At 38.2% G+C, this 19,117-nt stretch overlaps 1 protein-coding gene across 1 annotated transcript in view; it reads left to right on the plus strand.

Annotated features, from left to right (window-relative positions):
* The window catches only part of LOC139710111 (electrogenic aspartate/glutamate antiporter SLC25A12, mitochondrial-like), a 39,836-nt gene that overhangs the window by 15,143 nt on the left and 5,576 nt on the right, over positions 1–19,117 (plus strand). Inside the window, exons 5-11 of the mRNA XM_071622044.1 lie at positions 253–392; positions 1,004–1,150; positions 5,569–5,707; positions 6,472–6,565; positions 16,897–17,051; positions 17,590–17,745; positions 18,684–18,817. Coding sequence (XP_071478145.1) covers positions 253–392; positions 1,004–1,150; positions 5,569–5,707; positions 6,472–6,565; positions 16,897–17,051; positions 17,590–17,745; positions 18,684–18,817 — 965 coding nt within the window. The remainder of the gene's footprint in view (positions 1–252; positions 393–1,003; positions 1,151–5,568; positions 5,708–6,471; positions 6,566–16,896; positions 17,052–17,589; positions 17,746–18,683; positions 18,818–19,117) is intronic.

A 19,117-nucleotide genomic window follows, 5' to 3' on the forward strand; every position in this document is an offset into this window, starting at 1 on the left:
CATTTCTGCAAAATGTGCTGTTGCAACTGATTGACAAATTGCCCTACATCAATGTATTGTAAATCAATGTTTGTCACTCAGTTGCAATAAAAACAACTCCTACAAGAATTTCATCAAGTGAATATTAATTGATTATGCTGTTTATTTACTTACTTCGAGCAAAACAAAGATAAAAGCACTTTGTGTGCAACTATCAGTCTCTGCAATTGACAATTAGCTTGATTTTATTATTATTCTTGTTTATCTGAACAGATGAGTTCAAGGAGGTGTTTGGTTCCACAGAGGTGTACCAGCGAATCCCTTTCAACTTTGAGTCAAGATTTGTTAAGCTTCACTTTGGTCAGGAGAAGAAAAAAGAGCTCAGTTTTGTGGAGTTCACGCAATTTCTGCACGTGAGTCTAAGAGTGCCTTTTGTTATGCTGAACTACATGTATCTGTGTGTATTACTTTCAAATTTAGTATTTATATGATGTAAAAGAGATGTGGTACAAACAGGTTGCATCCTAATGAACAATCATTGTTCATTAGGATGCAACCTGATAGTTCATTAGGATGCAATGCCTGCCACTATGGCAGGCATGTCTTATGAAATTAAAGAAAAAAAAAAACCTCACATACCGTATTGTTCCATGCAGTAGTAATTGATCTGTCAAATATTTCATCACTTGTAATTAATGTGTCTCTGTTTTCTTTCTTTAACTCTGGAATAATGCCTTGTAATTTTCATTTATGCCGGCCATTTTGTATAATTAACGTGAGTAAAGTGGGTGTTCGCTAGCTACAGGTTTCAACCCAGTGGCAGGGTAACTACCTACATAAGTAGGCCAGCTTTTAAAGCATAACCCCATGGCTTTGAATTCCCTGTAAATGAAAACAAAACAAAATCTGTGTTATAATTCGTCATGCGATTCAAAAATAATTTCATACACTCTGTATGTCTGCATTCTTATTGACGGAATGTGTCTTATGTATGCATTGCACGTATTCAATGTCCCTGCCCCAGAATCTTCAAGAAGAGCATGCAAGGCAAGCCTTTATCAATATGGACAAGAACCATGTGGGAATGATCACAGCGCTGGACTTCAACAAGATCATGACCACCATACTCGGCCACATGCTGACCAACTACGTTCAGGATAACCTTGTTACTGTGAGTCCAATCTTTGACCTGTTGAGAACAAGCTGATTTTGCTATCTAACACACATTTCCCATAGACACTTGCCTGAGTATACTTGGGACTATTGTAAAGCAAGATGTTTATGTGGCTTGAAATTTTCACAAACTGGAACCGACAACCTTTTTCGCGGCATTACATTTTCTGTGAATTGCCACTTGCATTCAATGCAAACAGGGTAGACAAGAACTTTCGCATGCATTTGCATTTTAATTTTGCGAATCTTGGCTCTCGTGAAATTCACAAAATTAAAAAGAACACCAACATATCTGGTTTTACAGTAGTCTTCCATGTGTGAATTAAAGGGGAAGGCTAGTAACTGATCAGTGGGAATCAGTGGAAATGCTGGGAGATGATCGTTCCAATCCTTATGGGATTCATTCAAGAGTACATTATATATCTATTGTTGTGAGAAAATTATTTGCTTCAGAATGGTCTCATATCCAAGTAATGCCCAGTTTAATGTTTCCAGGTTAGCATGCCTGGTCAGTGACGGGGCATTAAGCTGCACATTACTTGAATATGAGACCGTTCTGAAGCAAATAATTTTCACTCAACAATAGATATATAATGTACTCTTAAATGAATCCCACAAGAATTGGAACAATCATCCCCCAGCATTCGCATTGATTCCCACTGATCAGTTACTAGCCTTCCCCTTTAAGGAGAAATTTCTCACCATGTTCAAGGTGACTTGGCTCCAAGTGTACATTGTAGTAAAATCCAACAAACAGAATGTGAAAGACATTAAAATCAGACAGAAATAAACAATCATGGTAGTTTTATAGTTTGTTGCAGAACAGCAGCACTGGACTCAATGAGATGTGCAAATATGACCGTGCACCTCAAAACGAACATAAAGTCGCACACGCTGATTTTGCGTGAGGACTGAAAATAAGTGAAATGGGTCAACCTAGCCGAACTTGACTTTTTCATATTTTCTGAAAGAGCGGGTCTCCTTTTACATTATGCTAAAATTTGGTATCATAAAACGGGCAGGAAAGTGTGTTTTTTAGCAGTTTATCGCGAACATTTTTGGTAGAATAGTGTGATTAGGGTGTCTTTAGAATCCCTTTTTTATTTCTGAAAAACCTTGTCCACACTCTTCACTTTCAACTCTAATAACTTTTGAAAGGATAATGCTACTGCTTTGAAAATTGGCGTCAATTATGGACAGAATGTGTTAATGAGGCATGCTTAATTTCAGTTTAATCCAATAATCACTTCATTGTTGTTACTCTGGTGGTTTTGCTTCCTTTTTTTTGTCCCATTCATCGCACAGCCAGCGCGGTTTGGTAAAGATTAAGTGCTTGAATGGACACTGTACTTCAGAGCCTCTTTTCTCAGTTCACTCTTTTCCTGAGTTTGTGCTTTCTTTCCAATATTTAGATAGGTTAGAAGAGTCCATTTGATTTGAGTTATACATCATTTTAAAGCTTAAAGTCTGTTCTTTCATAACATGGTCTTAACTAAAAATTCATGTTTGGCGACTTTTTGTTTGTTTCGAGGTGCAGGGTCACAAATGAGGTTGGGTGGCAATATCATTGCCACAGAACTCTCAAATTGGCTTGCACACCATCTTCACATATTCTGTATGTAAAGTAATTAAAAATGAAGTAATTACATTTCTAACATCAAAACATTCCTAACATCAAATCATCGTGGAGCTTTCCATAAATAAGGAGGGATGATTTTTTTTTTCTTCCTGTCATATATCCAAAGGATCTATTTAATAAGTGGTTTCATAAAGAAGTCAATGTAAAAGTAGTGGGATGATGACATCCACACTATTGTGCATATGATATAACTGTTATCAGTTTTACACGGAAACATTGTACTTCAATAACTTTCAAAGGCTTTGTGTCATTGTAATGAAACTTTCGCAGCTCTAGCCTTTAAATAGTATTAATTTAATGAAAGTCACTGTGAATGTGGAGAAGACTACCTTTTCAGCAGCAGTAAGATAATGGTAGTGACTGGACTTTGTATGCCATGAGATAGAGGTGAAAGATGGTAGCTCTCTCTACCAAAAGTGCTCTGCATCTCTCTTTGTGGGAGGCAGCAGGATGGGAATTCGGAGTTGTTTCTTTGTTTCATTCATTTACGTTAAATGACCTTGTGCAGAAATGTGATCATAAGCGGGCCTAGCATAGCACGTGAAAATTTTAGCGTGACCGAAAATGGAGTGCTGTCTTTTGTTTGCCACGGGACATGTCTTTATAACGGAAATATGAGTGAGTTTCAATGCAAGGCTCTTGGAGTGTCTTTTCGAGCAAGTGCTGTCACCCGTTACCTGTACTGTCTTTTTGTTTGTTTGCTGATCAGCACTCAACCTGCTAATACTGTATTATTTTGATAGCGAATCAGGTGTCCCCTCAACTGACTTTCATTGAAAGAGGATTACTTTACTTCCCTAAACCCTGTTATCCTAATGGCATTTGTCTGGAGTTGTCCTGATGTCACACCTTAGTGAGTTTATCAGGTATTTTTTTTTTGGGGGGGGGTGGGGTAGGGGGAAGGGGATTACAGAATGCAGGATACATTATACCGCTAAATCCATTAATAGGGTTGTGAGTGGGTGTATCATATTAAATTGCCTCCTTTGGGGGAATTACCCACAGATCTCTATAGTAACATATTGGATAGCTCATTTGCCTTTTTTCGCTGCACAAGTAATTGAAGTGGCTGTGCCGCCATATTACCGTGCACACTTATGCGAACATGCACACATTTTCCAGGAGAGATTGTCACCAAGATCACATGATCTTGTGAGCTCCGTACACAAGTGTAAGGGTGATGTGCATGGTAAGATGGCTACATGGTGACTTCAAAGCAATTGGCCAATGAGATATCCAGATATTTCTCATATATTTGTTAGTGAAATTAACCCGTAAGTTTTTGGATAATTCTTCTGCAGTTTTTATCTTTCTGTGCATATATTATGGCAACGCTGCATTTTATTGCATTCTGTGTCTCTTCTGATTTTGATAAAGATGATGATGTTTTGGATTTAGATGTACACTCCTCTACTCCAATCTCTGAATAGTATTTTCAAAGGGAAATTTAAGTCCATTCTGCATTCAAGTTGATGAATAGATTAAAAAAGAATTCTAAGTCAGAGAGAATAGTAGAGGTGTTGTTTGAGCTAGCCAAAATATGAGAAAGTGAACAAATCTTCAATGTTAAACATAATTTCCTAAAACAATATTCATAGAGCAGATGTAAATTCAACAAGACATTAATGTCACAGCCTCACACGTTTCAAATTGATGTGCACATTTAGAATATGAATAATTCCACACTTGCAACCCTCACTGCTACTGTATGTCACCACTACTCGAGAGTCCTCTGATGTAAAGGATCTTATATCTTCTTTGATTCATGTCAGGAAGGGAAATTCAGTGAAGTGTATCAGGACAATAAGCCAGTTCATAATTAGCTCATGTACACATTGGTACAAATGACCTTTCTTTTTTCTCAGTCGGTTAGGCACTTCCCTCATTTTCACAGCGGCATAATACATTTAAGCTTGCCCGACGTAACAATTTATGGAATTCATGTTCAAACAAAGAATGAACGTGTGTTTAGATCAGGTTATCAGAATACTCCGTCAGTTGATAATTGAGCAGGCATCCATTTCATTGTTTTGTATTGAATGCAATAACAACCTATTTCCTTTTATATTGCAAAATACCATTCTTGCTGTCAGGTGGATGTGCTGGTATGCACTATTTAGAGAAGGATCACATGAATAATCATTGCATCACAGATGCTTATCTCAGTGAATTTACAAACCAAAATGTCGTTGGTACAAATGACCTTTTTCTGCTCATGCGCAAACTCAAAGTGGAATTACGAACTTGTCTATAACCTCCCAGCTAAATACTGGTTGGTTTAATCATAAGTTAAGAGTAAAGATTAGGGTTAGGGTTAGTTTTGGGGTTAGAGTTTGGGTTAGAGTTAGGATTAGGTTCAGGATTGGGATTAGGGTTATGGTTAGGGTCAGGGGAAGGGTCTGGGGTAATTGTCCAGAGGGTAATTGTCCCAGAACCCAATGAAGATTTGTGTGCAGGTCAGTGGGAGGTTTGTGTGGTGACATCATTACCTCATTTAATTTTGCATGATTTAACATGGAACATAACCAATATCACTGTTGTTTGAAGACATGTTAGATTTTGCAAATCCATTACCAATTTATTATTTTGTGTAATTTTATGTGTATGAGATGTGTCACCATTCTAGTTGTTTGATTTCGTTCTATGGATGTTAAGAGTCAACACACACACACTGGAGTTTCACTCTAAGCCCTTCTTGTGGGTAGATACAATCATGAGAACCAGGAACAGTAAAGCTAGGTTGACACTTCTCACATTATATGTCCGATGTTCCACAGGTGGCTGGAGGTGAGACTAAGCATCTAGTTAGCTTCCCCTACTTCAACGCCTTTGTCAGTCTGCTCAAGAACATGGAGCTAATGCAGAAAATCTACGACCAGCTCACATCCGGGACCCACACAAAACCAGTCACAAAAGGTTTGTACTGGCTCATTCATCCATTGTCTCTCGGATGCATTTTTGCTATTCATTTATTTGTCATTTTGTGTAGGTGGAATATTGAGTGAGAAAAACAAATAAAGACATTGCACTTAGAATGAACATGAAACATATACCAGTAGTAGCATAGCTGTGGTGCTATTTCACTGAAAGAAAAAAAAAGCTAAGAATTTAAACAAATTTCTGTCATCATGTTTTATACCAGATACACATTGCCGATACTAGTTTTGGATAGCCTGGCATGGAAAAGAATATACTGTAAAAGTGGATATTTTCGCGTGACTAATTTTTTGCGCCTGGCCGCGTATGAAGGGTTTCGCGTGTTTTTAAATCCACAGAATCAAGACATCACGCACAGGAGCATATGGCAAGTAAAAATATTCGCGTGCTTTTATTTTCGCGCTAGTTTCTGGTTGCGCGAAGTGTGCGAAAATTTCAACACCGCGAAAATTTCCACTTTAACAGTAGCAAAGTTTTGCCAACTTGGTTAGCCCACCAGAGTCCAATATATAATTGTGTTGATTGAATGATACATGTATCTATTCCTTTTTAGACAGTTTCTGTCAAGATGTATTTTTTTCCCCTCAAATAGCATAAAGACTCTTGTATGTTGCTGTTTGGATTGTTTCCTTCAAATGTGTCTAGAAATGCTTGTATGTCATTGGTAATTTATGAAAGAAATGATTCTGCCAATTGTGCCGTAAACCTCCCTCCTAATCTGTATGGTGTGATTGTTATTTCAGAGGAGTTTCTCCACGCTGCTCAACAGTACCCCCAGATCACCCCCATGGAGGTGTCCATCCTCTTTCACATATGCTGCCTGGACCAATCCATTGGGTAAGCACCTCCAAAGCACACTTTTCTGGAAGGCATCACTTCACTGTATTAAAAAGCAAGATGAAAATCTCAGAAACTAGTCATTTATCTGACAAGGGAGAGATTCTAAATGTATGGTACTCGTTCTTGGAAATCACTGGATTGGTGCATTCAATCAACCCTAGAGTGTATCTTGTAGTCAGGTGATGATTTATAATTTCAGTGTGTTTTAATAGTCCCACCTGATGCAGACTCTCCGTGTTACGATGGGCTCTGTTTCATAGAGTTGTATAATCCAAACAAAACAAATTGAACTGTTAGCTAATCCAGTTTAAATGTTTGTCGCAGATTTTTTTTTTTTTGCATCTTTTGCAATTTTGTTCGGTTTTTATATCTTTCTAAGATGAACTTCGATACATTAAGCAGCTAAACGTGCCGCCTAGATCACAGATATTTCCATACATGTCTGTGATACATGCACTGAAGTCATATGATTACTTTGTAGGTACCCATTAGGGTAAAAAGGCAGTTAATTTGTAGAAATTGCTTTGAGATATCTTGCAAAGAATACGATGTAAGCTCTTCTCATGAAAATGATAATATTGAAATGTTAGTGCACAATGGACCGTTAGTTGCATTAGTAACTGATTGTTTTGATGGCACTTGGCTTTCAAATTATCTCCAATTCTTGATAGATTATCACTTGGGTTCTAGAAAGTATTACGTATTGTATATAGGAGACTTTTTGTGCCGTCATGTTGCATCAGATAATTGATGTATTTCTAGAGTAGCACACATATCTCTTTCTTGATATAATTCAGATTATTTGTATGTTGTTGTTTTTTTGTAGTGCCAAACAGTAGTAGAGATGTGCAGCTTCATTCAGGCATGCAAAAAAAAAAATTGTATTGGCTATTTTTAACATGGCTGTCTCGTGCTTTTCAAACTGACAGCAGTAGGAATGTTTTCTTCTTGTACATCACAGCTTCGATGAATACCAGAGCCATTATGCCCTCTGAAGTTGACACCGCAATTGAGCTGTATTTCTTGTGCTTTCTGTCATTCTGTTGTTGTTGGTTTTTTTTTAATTATTGGCTGGTCAGGGGAAGTGCTAGGGTAGGATATTTAGTGATTATTGTATGGAATTCTCTGTTGTAGTGCCTGTAGAGATTGTGACGTTGTTTAGTTTCATGTTGATGAGCTAACTTTGATGTCTTTATGAACAGTGAGGAAGAAGAAGACTTTTATTCAAGTGGAAAGGAGCGCTCATTCATGGGGTTAGGTTATTTGGCTTTCTTGTCGGTTGATTTTTTTTTTTTAACATCAACTCCATAATTCCAAATTGCTCGAGAGTGCAACGTGTGGTTTCAGGAAACAAAATAACTTTACTCATTCTTATCCACTAATTTCTTTCTTTTTTTGTTATGATTAATGAAAGTTTGCATGCCAGGAAATAATATTGTCCATAGATATACAGAAAATTGCTTTCGACAACGGTATATTTGGAAGTACTATCATGGTGTTGGTCAGCAACCTAGATTTCAACCACCCTTTTTTCATAGGTCAGAAGTTTTATGATTGATATGTACAGTGAATATGTAGTTTTGTCAGATGATTGTGATATTGTCAACAGAGTTGATTCATGGCATTATATATCAAATGTGCAATTGTATTTGTTTCCTGTGGAGACTGAATAATCTCTGTGAACAGCGATACGATGTTGTGGCATGAAATGCTGTAGATATCTCTGCACTGTGCCATGAAATCTCTCTAGCGTGTAGATGAACTTGCAGTACTAGACATGCCGTGAAATCCACATTATCATCCATTCTTGCATCTTTCACAAACCTCCACAATTCTCCCCTCCCCCATCTATGCATGACAGTAACGTTTGGTAAGTGTGCCTTTGATGCGTTGTGTATGATCGACACAGCTTTGATTTGAGGTTTCTCACAGTAGATACCATCTCAGGTATATTTTCAAGGGAGTGTGACTACCATTTAAACACAGGGAGTGTAAGGACACATGTAATTCATGGACCAAGAGGGATTAACTAGGAAAGATGTGTTGCACGCAGTTATTAATGGTCTATCATTTATCTTGTGTACATATCCGCATTTACCCATACCACATTATTCACTAGTCTTTTTTGCTGCAGTATGCACTGTACCTCATGTATTTTCACAGCTCTCTGTAATCTGTTTGCGCATAATCAAAAAGATAGCTCTTCTTCCTGGAGCTATGACAGTAATCTGTGTTCCCAGCCCATGCCTTGTTCAATTTTTTTTTTTTTTTTTTTTTTTTTTTAAGCATTTGTTTCACTATTCAAGTATTCTGCAGAATATGATACTGTTCAGGATTGGTGCAAGACCATGGAAATAGTGTTAGATGGTGAAATATGGGACAGGTAATGAAACCAAAAAATATAGAAAGTTCAAAATGTAAAAACTTTGACTACCGTACCATAGAAAAAAAAACCAGACAGAAACAAAACTTGCCTGTAATTAGTCATTTACACATTGACAAAACTTTTTTCTAAGAAGAAGAAAATTGTGCTAGGCTCAGAAAAGTTTGAATTTGCCCCAGATTAAATTTTGTAACAAACATTGACATGAATACAGGACGTACATACCTGCATCACTGTGATATTAGATACAGTGATGAGTCATCTGGAAAATTCTCCTCTTGGTAATTTTTCAAAACTGTGCCCACCTCTATGATATACCGTTTTTGGAAAGGGAAAAGGGAAAATCAATAATTGCACCAATAGTTTGTTTTTCCTTCCAAAATTGTATGAGATTTGATGCCAAAATAATGTGGCAGTGCGACATCAGGCAGTGAACATCAGGCACTCGAACCATGTTCAGATCAATAGTGATTTAGTGACTACTGGTATACAGTCAGTCATTGCAATGCACTGTGCAGAGGTGTGGATGTGTTTTATCCCTTATGATGGTTGTAGATTTAGGAACATTACTCAAACAATTGAAAAAGATCCTCTTGAAAAAAAAAAAAAAATCAGTTTTTGTCCCAATCTTAATAGAATGGGTCATTTGGGGAAGTATGTATGCCATTTAGTCTTTTGAATGGGATTCACCAGTTACAGATAATAAAAAGTTTTGGTACCTCAAAAGTTTCCCTGAATTTCCTTGTCTTGGTTTGTGTTTCACGTTAAAGTACGTTGTCTGTGAGAATTACTCGCCCCAAAGTGCTCTCATGTCTTAGTAATCGTGCAATAATGGTTTCGTACCAGAGCCGTCACCGTACGGCGTCGATAGATATTGTATGAAACCACTGACTGCGACCAGCAGCGTGCAGCCCATTGTACGCATAGCTAACTGCGACCAGCAGCCCCATACGCATAGCGTAATGGGGCTTCGCATTGTAGCATTCAGGATCATGACAGAATTAGTATCGCGGGTAAATGTCAACTTAAAATCCAAAAATTTCTTCGATTTGAAGACTTACCAATTAAGTTGAAGTATTGAAAACAGGCTTCGAACAACGTTTGGTTCTGCCAATAGTCCCTTTCTTTTCGAATTGATGACTGAATGTGACTCGGTCGAGAGGCCCTTGGGAGAGCTACATACACTGACTACTACGGCCAGCGCATGCGCACACAAACATCTTATCCGTTGATGGATTTGAAATTTGTGCGCATGTGATGTGTTCGCATGCACTGGCTGTGGTATTCAGTGTATGTAGCTCTCCCAAGGTCCTCTCGACCGAGTCACATTCAGTCATCAATTCGAACAGAAAGGGACTATAGGCAGAACCAAACGTTGCCCGAAGCCTGTTTTCGATACTTCACCTTAATTGGTAAGTCTTCAAATTGAAGAATTTTTGGAATTTTAAGTTGACATTTATCCTGCGATACTAAATCTGTCATGATCCTGAATGCTACAATGCGAAGCCCGATTACGCTATGCGTATGGGACTGCTGGTCGCTATGCGTATGGGGCTGCTGGTCGCAGTTAATTGCATGATTACTAAGACATGAGAGCACTTTGGGGCGAGTAAGTCTCACAGTGTTAGTTATATGAAAGGTACTTTAACCTGAAACACAAACTAAGACAAGGAAATTCAAGGAAACTTTTGAGGTACCAAAACTTTTTATTGTCTTTAAAGGTTAGTGTGATAAGAAAGAGTAAAATTATGTAAGCACAATGGTTAAAATTTGATCAAAATCAAATTAAAAATTAAGAGAGTTCTGAAATTGTGAAGTTGCCCAATTGTGAAGCTTCAAAATTTCATAACTTCAATAGTTTTTTATCCAATTTTGATAAAATTTTTACTATTGTGCTTATAAAGTATTACTCTCTGTTTTCAAACTAACTTTTAACTAGTCCAGAATTTCCCTTTTAATGATAGCGATTGATAATGGGATGTCAATTGTGTGCTTCATCTTCAAATATTAACACAAATCATTGACAATTTTTCTGATTTCTCTACTAGTTATTTGATTATGTGGATGGGTTTGATGCGTGTCAGTTATCCCACATGTATGATACTAGTGACAAGCATCACTGCATAGGATGCATGGTGCACTTTGATTAGAATAAAAACAGGAATCATCATTCTAGATCACTAACTGTTTTTTTGATCAAGGAATGATGTGTTTATTAACCACAGTTGGTTATGTGTGTCGATAAGTGTGTGATTGAGCACAGTGTGCCGCTGCGACGTTACATCTGTAGAATATTTTACTGGTTGATATGGACAGAGTGGGCATGTCACCTGAACGTTACCTACACTGCCAAAAAAAAAGGATAACAGTGTGTTTTTGTGTTTGCATCACAACATATCTGTTTACAATGTTTGCGTGTTTCTCCCTCACAGTCTTTTCTGCCACTCTTCTATTGCATCTCCAAATATTACGAGCATGGCGACAGAATGGTGCTCATGATGGATTTTCTACAGGCACTCGCATGCAGAAATTCTTGGTCGATTCTTTATAATACGCATCTTCATATTTGCCAAGTACTTAAACACCCACTACTACTCTTTATGATTTACTTTGAATGCAAACTCGATTCCTTGAAAGAACAAATTTTTTCCCCTTTTTGTACATAAATGTCGAAGTGCAAGTGAGTGAGCTGATTGGTAATTTGTCAGTATATGTGTTGACAGTGATCCATAATCATAACCTTAATCATAAGAATAAAAATAATCATGATCATAATCATAATATTGTCAACAATGATAATAGTATCATAACATTCAAATAGCTCCCTTAAGCTCGTTATGTTGCATGTGATATGGATTCAATCTTATGTGATGTTGCAATATCAGAGAGTTTGATTTGTGTTCCCTTGATGGCCTTACCTTAACTCTTAACGTGCCATGGTCGCCGATCGGCGACTAGGAAGAGCGAGAAAAGCATTGATCATTTAAGTTATTGTGGTACCGTAATGTGTTACATAAAGAAACTGCCTATGATATGTACTGGTAGCTGATTAGCAAAGCCATCGTTTCCACTAAAAATATGAGGATGCTTACATTGGAAAATTTTGAGTAAATACATGATTTTTCAGCTACATGTATTTTTTTCGCGTCGGGAAAATCCGCAGCGAGCGCACCCTCTGCGAGATGTGTATGGATCAAAAGTCGCATTGGTAAACCACATGTGTGTATGCTATTGAATTTGCGTGTATTGTCTATGCGGTTCCACTCGCATTGTTCCGCTTGGCTGCTGTCCTGCGGGAAGCTGCTTTGATTTTGTCCCTCATAGAGGGTCAGCTTTCGTTCGTCGATCAAGTCTTTCATCCTTTTGTTTTGGTGAACGTCACTAATCATCCCCACACTAGTATAGGAATTGCGCGCGGACAAAGGCCTGCCGATTTCAATAGAGTTCCCCCCCCCCCCCTCCGCCGGCAGTCCGCTTAGACAAAAGAAGGATTAGTAGGTTCTTCCCTTCTCAAGTGGACAAAAGACACTCTTCCAGGGCCCGGGACAATTACTTTAGTTTGAAGTACACGATTTGGGACTAGAGGACTCAGATTTGGGAATGAATTACTGAGGCAGAAAGAGAAATTGTTAAGACAAAATAAACTGCTAGTATCTTTGGAATCAGACAATTCTAGAAGGCAATTTTGTTATCATTTGAAAGAGGAGATGTTGCTCTAAAACTTTCTCACAGAGTCAAGGGAGCGTTCTATTGAAGAAAAAACACGACTGACTCTTTTTTTCTACACTACACAAAAATTCCTAATAATTTTTTTGATGTATCAATTATTTCTGAAATATTTCAGGTTCAGATAGATATTATGGCGAACTGATTGTATGACACAGAAGAACAATAATTTCTTGATATATGTTGTGTAGAACTCAATTCAAAACAGTCAATAGGTTCAGAGATATGGCGGTTTTAAATTTCATGGTCAGTCCAGTTTTGAAACGTTCTCGCGTTAGGTAAAAACCTCTGGAACGTTAGGGGTTTTGGGCCTGCCACATTAAGAGTTAATACACTGCCATGGGGAAACTAGGGGAAAACCTTGAATGCTGACTGCTGGAGAATAGATATGATTTGTGCTTGATAGGAAGGGTAGAGTTTTTGTTTACATGTTTGTTTTTAGGTACAAATGGGGTCAAATTGACACTAGTAACAGACAATGATAAAAATTTGTAGACAGGAAGAGCTGAAGGGCCCATAGTATCTATCATAGTATTTCTAAGGCATTCATTTCCCATGGCTGCTCTGTTGTGCAGAAGGAAAGCAGCTACTGTGAACATGGTTTGGAGTTTATGCTCTGGGGATAAATGGCGGAAGATGATATGTTATTGTGCAAAGGTGCTATAGAGAGCTACTGTCACTGGTCAGCGTTGCACATTTATTACAGTCTTTTACAAGTTCCTGGAACCAAAGCTGTAAATTTCAAGCATGTTGAAATTCAGACCCAATGAAAGTACTGTTGTATTATACTTTTGTGGTATTTTTTGTTGTATTTTCACTTTAGGACGAAAGGATGTAAGTAGATTCTTACAAAGGCATTGCTTGCCTAAGTGGATCTCTCTGGAGTAACAAGTTGGGACAGATAAGATCAAAATCTTCATCTTCTTTCAAAGGATGCATTATCAGATTTTATTGATACTCAGTTGGAATCATCCTCAAGGGGCAGGTCATGCAGAGTTGCTGACGATGGCATTTCTGTACCGTGTATTCATTCAGATGTGCTGTAAAAGTGGAAATTTTTGCGGTGTTGAAATTTTTGCACTTTTCGCACAACCAGAAACTAGTGCGAAAATAAAAGCGTGTGAATATTTTTACTTGCCATATGTTCCAGTAGTTGAAGTCTCGATTCCGCAGAATCAATGACACATGAAACTCTCCCTACCTTGCTGAGCGCAAAATAAAAATAGTCGCGCGAAAATATACACTTTTACAGTAGTTCTATTACTAAACTTATAGCAGTGCTACACCCTGGCACTGGTCTGATGGTCCCTGACCAGTAAAAATCACTATCGGACCAGTACTGTAAAAGTGGATATTTTCGCGCGACTAATTTTTCGTGCTTGGCCGGATGAGAAAAGCTTCGCATGTTTTTAATCCCGCGGAATCAAGACATCCCACACAGGAACATATGGCAAGCAAAAAATATTTGCGTGCTATAATTTTTGGGCTAGTTTCAAGTTACGCGAAATGCGCGAAAATTTCAACACCGCGAAAATTTCCACTTTTACAGTAACTTTTTGAGGAATTGACCAGTAAAATATAGAAAAACTGGGTACCTACTGGTCCGACAGACAGGTCAGACCAGTAGAAAAAATGGGTTAGTGTGCAGCGCTGCTTATAGAGCAATAAGTTGAGCTTCTGTGGGCCAAAACGCTGAAGATCCCTTCGATATCATTTCTTTGATTTCAAATTGATGGACTAATGGTATGTCCAGCGTATCTTTGATTTGTATTGTATTAAGTCACAGACACATTGATATGCTCATTGAAGTAGCCAATCAATCTGACAATGAATTTATTGTGGGGGGGGGGTTGTGGCTATGACTGTCATCATTTTTTATTTTATTATGAGTGACTTTAACTACGTAGCAGTGGATGTTTTCCCATGAGTAATTTTTTGTGCTCTGCCGAGTAAGATAAATTTTGCATGTTTGTGATTCTGAGGGATCAAAACATTACATACAGTTGAACCTCTCGTATCCGGACAAGTCGGGACCGGGGCTCATCCGGATAAGGGATTTGGCCGGATACGGGAGACTCAATGCTTTATACATGTACATATACATACACATGTACTGATGTAGCCCATTGTAGTACCACATGTTTATAGTAATGTGTATACTGCAACCTTTTCGTTGTTACATTTGGGGATGGAATGTCTGAAGGTAAGCAATTTGGAAGGAAATTTGATGTAATGTATGTTAATCATGTTGGAAGTAATATGTAATTCATGTGTGTTTGTGTTGGAGTTCTCAAGGAGTTGGGAATCCCCCTTTCCTCCCGTAATTATTTTAAAAAAATCACGGCGAGATTGCGTCCGTATAATAGAGAGATCCGGATAAAGGGAGGCCGGATAAGAGAGGTTCAACTGTAGTGGTACATGTAACAAGCGAGAAGGTATTTGCATGCATTTATTTTCATGCTAGTGTAAACACAGAAGTATTCATGGTGCATTAATTCTTGCATATTTCATGCTACTTTTGGCTAGCACAAATTCTAAAACCCATGAAAACATTTTCACAATTTTCTCTGCACATTTTGAATGGGTTGACAACTCTGCAGCACGAATTCAAGAACCTGTGAATATATGTTTTTGAACTGCAAAGCACGAAGAATTAATTACGTGAAAATATGGATGTTTACAATAGTTTTTGATTGCACAAAATGCTCGAAAATTTCCACTCAGTGAACATTTCCACTGTTACTGTACTCTGAGAGCAATGCATATCCCCATCTTCAATATTTCTACATAACCATTTTTCCAGCGTAAACAACAATTAATTAACAAGGCAGCACTTTAGCTGCCTATGTATAACTACAGACAACTGAACAGTGTCTTTCTACTTTATGTGCACAGAGTGTACCTAAAAAGTGTGTCCACATTTCACTACATGCTACTTTCTCCATTATTTGTCATTGTCTGCATGAAACTTTTCCTCTAAGAGTGCATACCCAAGAATGTTCAGTCCATGGAAGAATATTACAAAACATTTTTTTAATCAAATGATCATGTTAATCCGATCACATACATGTACATGTACAATGTGTGGTCTTACCCACATTATACGATTGTCTAACTCTTTACAGTTTATGAAGTACATGTGTGTGTACACATCATGTAACAAACATGTACACATGACAAGGCCAGTAATCCGTGTTCATAGTTGGTACACATATGTCATTACTTGACTTCAGAATTAATGTCCATTGTGGAGTTTGCTGTTGAATGGTGCGGTGATTTCCCTCTTCTGCAATTGATGTGACTGCTGCCAGTCTGGAGTTGGAGTCCATGTCTTTCTTCTGATTATTTAAGTTGCTGGATTCATTCTCTCTCTCTTTGATCAGCTAAGAAATTCAGCAGTGACTGTTGATTTCAACTTGCCTGTTTTCTGCCTTTGTTTGTATTTTATTCTTAGCAAATGCAATGTCCCCTATGCCCCATTTTATTTGCAAACAGCAGATGCTTTATGTGAGGCTCATTTTTAAGCATTTTTTAAATCTGAGACAGGTACAAATATTCCCTGTGATACCTTATGATACTCTGTGAATTGTCATATCTTCCTGTATTCTCTTTCTTTTTATTGACTTATTTACAACTCTTTGTGTGAGGTTATGACATTTGGAATCCCCCTTGCATGCATCTACTCAAATTGAGTTTTTGAAGCAAGATGAAATACATCAATGTGCATGATCTGTCAAATTATCAACTGTTTGTGTTGATTCGTAGATTTGTGGCAGCATAGATAAATAGTAGAAGCAAATATAGAAAATGACTAAATTGAATTATTTACAGTTGCTGGTGATCGCCAATGATGGTTACGGTACCTTTTCCCTTGCTGCACTGAAAGCTTTCAGTTACCAGGCATTTGGTTCAGGACCCTCTTCAAGTAACACTTGTCAACTACACTGTCTTGTAACAAGATGAATTTATGACGGTGACAAGTCATTGAAAATTGAATTCCAAAAGGAGAAGACTGAAATTTGAGCCAGTGAGATGACTCTCTTGTCTTAATGAAATATAAAGAAGAGATGGAGAGAGAGAGATTTTATGTACAACTAGGACAGATTATGAAATATGCTTGTGAAGTGGCTGTATTAAGAAAAGTGAACCACTCCCACCGGCATATACATGGAAAAGTGTTGTGGTGTGAACACACCCCTTCTTTCCTAATCTCTGTCAGGCGTATCACCATGAAGGATCTGCAGAAGATCACCCCACCCACAGACCTCATCAAGAAGATCCAAGTGTCGCAGCCCAAGGAGCAGGTGGAGAGGACCCTCCTCTTACAGGGTCTGGAGTCCGTCTACCGGTTCACGCTGGGCTCCATCGCAGGAGGTGAGTGTAGGGGGTTGACAGCTACCTACCAAAGGTGCCCATCCCCTGTCAGTGTGCGGCCTCAGCAGGGATGAAGGGTGCCACTGGAGGACCATAGGTTTTCATGGAGAATGGCAGATTGAGGAAACAGAGAGCTAAGCAAGTGCACAAGACATTCTGCATGTTATAGGAAAAACATCCAGGAGTTACCATGATAGGGCATCAGGCAGACTGAAGAAAGAATTTGTATCTGGAGAGTGGCCAGTGTAAAGCAAAAAAAAAAAAAAAATGTATGCCTCTGAATTTAGTGGTATTTTCATGACACATTGAATGACTTAATTTTTATATCAACAAAACTGGAAGTAATGTTTGGAATTACGTTTCACTGTCAAAGTTTGCACTTTTAATTTAGACAGCTTTTTGGAAGTGCACAATGACCAAGTCAGAAAGAAATAAGAAGCAAATGATGATATCTGTGTTGTCAGCTCAAGAAGTCAGGGCCATTTTCACTCTGTTACACAAAGTTGACCATTCTCAGTAATTTAAAACTTGTTTGCAGCCACTGGTGCTACAGCAGTGTACCCCATCGATCTGGTCAAAACAAGAATGCAGAACCAGCGGAGCGGTCAGCTGGTCGGAGAGCTGATGTACAAGAACAGCTGGGACTGTTTCAAGAAGGTCATCAGGCACGAAGGTTTCTTTGGTCTCTACAGAGGTAAGTCAAACATCCGGCCGGTCACTTGGAACCTGAGATTGTACTGGAATCATTTCAGAAGGTCCGTGTTCTCAAGTTACTTTTTTCTTTGAGGAATCTTAGTCATCATCCTATCAATGAGGTGAAATGTGTTGGTGGTAGTCCTTGGATTAGTTCAGGATCAGCATCGTGGGTGAAGTTGTTCTCATTTGGAAGGGTAGTATGACCTTACAAGGTAGTGATATTGATGAATCACAATGAAGGTGGAGTTTTTTGCACAATAATTATTTGGCTCTAGGTCAAGTATAATGAATTTCATAGGTTCATAACTTCATTGTTTGTCCACCCTTTCCATGTGATAATGTGCATTCACCTGGATGAAACTTTGCTAAGTATTTGCATATTGTTGGTTTCATGTTTGCATCACATCAAGCAAACTGGATAAAAACATCAATACTATGAATAATAGTCCCAAGCATGTGAAGCAAGTGATTTCATTATGTAGGGAGTGTGGATTCTGCCATGATGAGTTAAAGGCATAATTTACCATTTGCAGATGACACAAAAACCCTGCATTAGTGCTTCAAAGTAGTTCTAAAATGTGAGTCCGGGAAAGAATTATGAAAGAACCAATGTAAAAAATTGAAACAGTATAATCGATGTTAATCGATATACAAAATGTGAACAACAGTTATAATAAGAATGTTTCTTAACTAAACAGTCTACAGTTATAGTTTAGTGGGGGAAAAAGGTGATATCTCCTTATACGGCAGAATGTTTTGTGATACAACTAACCTACACATATGCATCAAACATGATATCTCGAACATTTTTGAATCACTACTCCCAATGGTAAACAGTACCTTCAGAATGTGACAATGGAAGAAGATGGGGTAAGGGTGATAGCGTTATGTAGCAAGCATCAACTGACTGCTTGATGTACCATATATCTCCCCCAGGTCTCCCACCCCAGCTGGTGGGAGTGGCTCCAGAGAAGGCCATCAAACTGACCATGAATGACCTGGTGAGGGACCACGTCAGGAGAGAGGACGGCACCTATCCATTCTGGGGAGAGATGCTGGCTGGTGGATGTGTGAGTAACCCAAGGTCACTCTCTAGATTCTTTGGAAGTGGGAAGTGGCCATATTGTGATTACCAGGTCTTGTAGTGTATTCAACTCTTTTACCACCTTCTGGTGTATTTTGTTCCACTTTACATAAACTGAAAGCAAACTTCAAGAGTAGAAAAAAAAACCAACAACAATAACAGCAAAAATAAAACAAAACAAAATAAAAGCTTTCCACAAGTAGAGCATAGAGCTTCCTTGATTTCTCTTAAATGCTTTTAGTCAAGTGTAAAATCCTTTTTTGAGGTACTGGTAAAATGAGGAGAA

This window comes from Diadema antillarum, unplaced genomic scaffold (genome assembly GCF_040938485.1).
Source record: "Diadema antillarum isolate AM-2024a unplaced genomic scaffold, OU_Dant_1.0 seq00001501_RagTag, whole genome shotgun sequence".
Classification (NCBI taxonomy): domain Eukaryota; kingdom Metazoa; phylum Echinodermata; class Echinoidea; order Diadematoida; family Diadematidae; genus Diadema; species Diadema antillarum.